The 4100-nt window shown below is 46.2% G+C and overlaps 1 protein-coding gene across 1 annotated transcript; it reads right to left on the reverse strand.

Annotated features, from left to right (window-relative positions):
• Positions 1-2074: 2074 nt before the first annotated feature.
• Positions 2075-3634, reverse strand: LOC122558045 (dispanin subfamily A member 2b-like). The gene is made up of 2 exons (XM_043706374.1): positions 3418-3634; positions 2075-2401 (listed from the first exon to the last, which is right to left on the reverse strand). Exons 1-2 carry the CDS (start codon positions 3547-3549, stop codon positions 2249-2251), a joined length of 285 nt encoding a protein of 94 aa, XP_043562309.1. The 5' UTR covers positions 3550-3634; the 3' UTR covers positions 2075-2248.
• Positions 3635-4100: the final 466 nt, after the last annotated feature.

A 4100-nucleotide genomic window follows, 5' to 3' on the forward strand; every position in this document is an offset into this window, starting at 1 on the left:
CAAGCCAGACTGTTCCAAGACATCTACAACTCTGGCATGTACCTGGAAATGTGGAAAATTACTCAGCTGCCTCCTGTTCACAAATCTAACCCGGCCTCTCTGCTTCCTCTTGATTATCAGCAAAGTAATGAAAAGGAACACTGACAGTGCTATCAAGTGGCATTTGCTTAGCTCTGCTCACTGACTCTCAATTTGGGTTCTGTCAGGATCACTCAACTCCTAACATCTTTACAGTCTTGGTTCAAACATGAACAAAAGAACTGAATTCCTGTGATGAGGTGAGAGTGAATGTCCTTGGCATTAGCAAAGCATTCAACCATGTATATTGTGAAGGGTCCGTGAGAATGAAGTGATAAAATCTCTGCTGGCTGGAGTCATGCCTGGCACAAAGGAAAATGATTGCTGCTATAGAGATATAGAATCATGCAGCATGGAAATAGACCCTTTGGTCCAGCTAGTCCACACTGACCATGTTCCCAAACCAAACTAGTCCCACTTGCCTACGCTGTTTGAGGTCAGAAAGTGGTGGATGTATGAAATGCGTTGCCAGTGGTGGTAGGAGTCAGAGGCAGCACGGACATTTAAGTGATTGCTGAACAAGCACATGGAGGGCAGTAAATTGAGGGGTGTGCGGATAAGGTTGATCTTAGATTAAAATAAATGATCGGTACAACATTGTGGGCCGAAGAGCCTGTACATTGCAGTTCTAGGTTCCCCCAAGGCATTCGACAAGGTTCCCCATGGGAGACTGGTTAGCAAGGTTAGATCTCATGGGAATACATGGCGAACTAGCAATTTGGAAACAGAACTGGCTGGAAGGTAGAAGGTGGTGGAGGATTGTTTTTCAGACTGGAGGCCTGTGACCAGTGGAGTGCCACAAGGATTGGTGCTGGGTCCACCACTTTTCATCATTTATGTGAATGATTTGGATATGAGCATAGGCAGTATAGTTAGTAAGTTTGAAGATGACACCAAAATTAGACAGCAAAGAAGGTTACCTCAGAGTACAACAGGATCTTGATCAGATGGGCCAATGGGCTGAGGAATGACAGATGGAGTTTAATTTACATAAATATGAGGTGCTGCGTTTTGGAAAAGCAAATCAGAGCAGGACTTATACACTTAATGATAATGACCTAGAGAGTGTTGCTGAACAAAAACACCTTGAAGTGCAGGTTCATATTTCTTTGAAAATAAAGTTGCAGGTAGATAGGGTAGTGAAGAAGGTATTGGTATGCTTTCCTTTATTGGTCAGAGTATTGAGTACAGGCATTCTGGTCTCCTTCCTATCGGAAGGATGTTGTGAAACTTGAAAGGGTTCAGAAAAGATTTACAAGGATAATGCCAAGGTTGGAGGAGTTGAACTATAGGGAGAGGTTGAATAGGCTGTGTCTGTTTTCACTGGAGCATCAGAGGCTGAGGGGTGACCTTATAGAGGTTTATAAAATCATGAGGGGCATGGATAGGATAAATAGACAAAGTCTTTTCCCTGGGGTGAGGGAGTCTAGAACTAGAGAGCATAGGTTTAGGGTGAGAGGGGAAAGATATAAAAGTAACCTGAGGGGCAATGTTTTCACTCAGAGGGTGGTACTTATATGGAATGGGCTGACAGAGGAAGTGGTGGAGGCTGGTACAATTGCAGCATTCAAAAGCATCTGGATGGTTGGAGGCTGAGACATTAAATGTCTTCAAGGCAGAGATTATTAGGATTGATTGATTGATTCAACGCAGAATTCTTGATCTCCCAAGGAATTAAGGGTTCCAGGGAGAGTGTGGGTAAGTGGAGTTGAAATGCCCACCGGCCATGATTGAATGGCAGAGTGGACTCAATGGGCCGAATGACCTTACTTCTACTCCTATGTCTTATGGGTATATGAATAGGAAGGATTTAGAGGGATATAGGCCAAGTTCTGGCAAATGGGACTAGATTAGGTTAGGATATCTGGTGGGCATGGACAAGTTGGATCGAAAGGTCTGTATCTGTGCTGTACATCTCTATGACTCTATGTGTTTGTATTTGAATCCAGGAAAGTTGCCATTAAACTGAAAGTTCCCAAATTTGTCATCAATTGCTTTATTACTCCAACCAGAGTCACCATGGTCAAGCTTTAAAGAAACTAATACACATTAGGGAGGAGCTCTATGAGGATGCTGTCTTGGTGCTGAGAAGAGTTCTGTCAGAAAAGCATTCCCGCCATCAGTAGGGAGGCTGTCTTCACTTGCCACCCGGATCGGAATCACTCTGGGCTCATTTAATCTGAAACATGCCAGCGCCTGCCATCGCAATGAAGGCGATGAAGACCAGGCTGCTCAGCACAGCGGCTACAATGTTCAATATTCGGGCTTTGCGGGCATACGACCGAGCTTGGTCGAAATCACCGTCCATTTTCCGATCTCTGCACTAAAAAAAAATACAACGTGTTAAAAAACCAGAGGGGGATAAAGCTGTCCCCGACATACTGCAGGTGCCTTGTATCGAATGGCCGAGGATTTGTTACAGTGGGCACACACTGAGCCCGAGAAATGTTACAGTCTCCAGTCACCCCAAGGCACTGGCAGCCTCCTGCATCCTTTCTCCAATTCACATGGGCTGGGCTCGGTTCCTCCTTGTAGCCGCATGCATTAATCGTCTACCACCTTCATCAAGTCACAAACATCTCCGAATACCTTCAACGACGTAAACGTGAGGGAGAGGGAAATAGAAACAAATACAGACGCACACACACAGACACAACACACAGATACAGCACATACACACAGGCACAACACACAGACACAGATACAGCACATACACACAGACACAACACACACAGACGCAACACACGCACACAGACACAAGCAGAGGAATGGTAGGAGAGACAGTGTTAGAGAGGGGAAAAACACATAAATTGTATAGTTTCCATTCCAGTTTAACCTTTGAGGTGGGAAAGGCTTCAGAGACACAGGGTGTCATTGACAGGGAGACCGGTTCATCTCTCCTCCCTGTTAAAATTGGCCAGTTTCTGATATTTTATGCTGCACAATGACAGGTCAGTTCTGGGGCTCTCACCCCCCCCCCCCATACACCCGCCTGCGACTCCCACTTTATTTATGAAGCTATATTGAGCCACCCTCGGAGCTGACTCAGATTTTCCCTTCTATCGCCTGGGATCAGTGGGGTCTGGAGCCGGGACCGTCCTTTCGAATGTCACTGCAGCACAGAAATAAAAAAAACTCCAGGGACCCTGCCCCGAAATCGCCCGGGATTCGGCCTCAGGAATCGCCCCTGGGGTTCCTCTCTTCATCCCCCCAAACTCTGACCCAGTCCCCCTGTCCAATCCCCAGGGTCACTGCCTCCTTCCCCAGGGTCTCTGCTCGGGATCCCGTTCAGCCAGCATCTCCCCTCCCCATGACTTTGCCCTCGACTCCCGCACTCACTTTGACCGAGAAGAGCACCGCCAGTAGACCCAAGCAGAAGAAATTCATGTAGGAGAGGTTGAAGAGGGACCAGACTAGGTAGTCCCGGATCGGAATAGCATCGGAACTCGTGCTGCTGGAATCTTTCGCCATCAGTTTGGCAATGTAACCTCAGCTGGGGCAGTGAGGATTGAGACACCAGTGGTTGAGCTTCGGTAGTGATAGGTAGAGGGCGAGATATCAGCATTGTCCCGAGCATTCTGGAGGGACAAGGCTATCCTCAGCTTGTGTCAATGGGATGTAGTGTGTGTCACTGGGATGTATTATACTAAATGCAGGGTGTGTAGCACTATACTTATGATTTGGACGTGCCAGTGTTGGACTGGGTGGACAAGGTTAAAAATCACACAACACCAGGTTATAGTCCAACAAGTTTATTTCAAAGCACTAGTGGAGCCCTGCTCCTTCCTTCATCAGGTGGTTGTGAACCAGGATCATAAGATGCAGAATTTATAGCAAAAGATCACAGTGTCATGGAGCCGAAATGATACATTGAACAAACCTAGATTAAATCTTTCATCTTTCAGAATGGGTTTGCTAGTTTCAGCTCTTTAATATGTAAATCCCAGAATTTCTTTTAAATCACATTCTCAAATAACTTCAGGTTTTCTAACAAAAGCTGCCATCTCAGCTCAGGCAATGCA

Source organism: Chiloscyllium plagiosum, chromosome 16, assembly GCF_004010195.1.
Source record: "Chiloscyllium plagiosum isolate BGI_BamShark_2017 chromosome 16, ASM401019v2, whole genome shotgun sequence".
Taxonomy (NCBI): domain Eukaryota; kingdom Metazoa; phylum Chordata; class Chondrichthyes; order Orectolobiformes; family Hemiscylliidae; genus Chiloscyllium; species Chiloscyllium plagiosum.

Coding starts and splice junctions, on each gene's coding strand:
- LOC122558045 (XM_043706374.1), bottom strand. CDS start 3,549: ATGGCGAAAGATTCCAGCAGCACGAGTTCCGATGCTATTCCGATCCGG. Junction 2,402..3,417: donor CGGTGCTCTTCTCGGTCAAA/GTGAGTGCGGGA, acceptor ATTTTTTTTTAG/TGCAGAGATCGGAAAATGGA.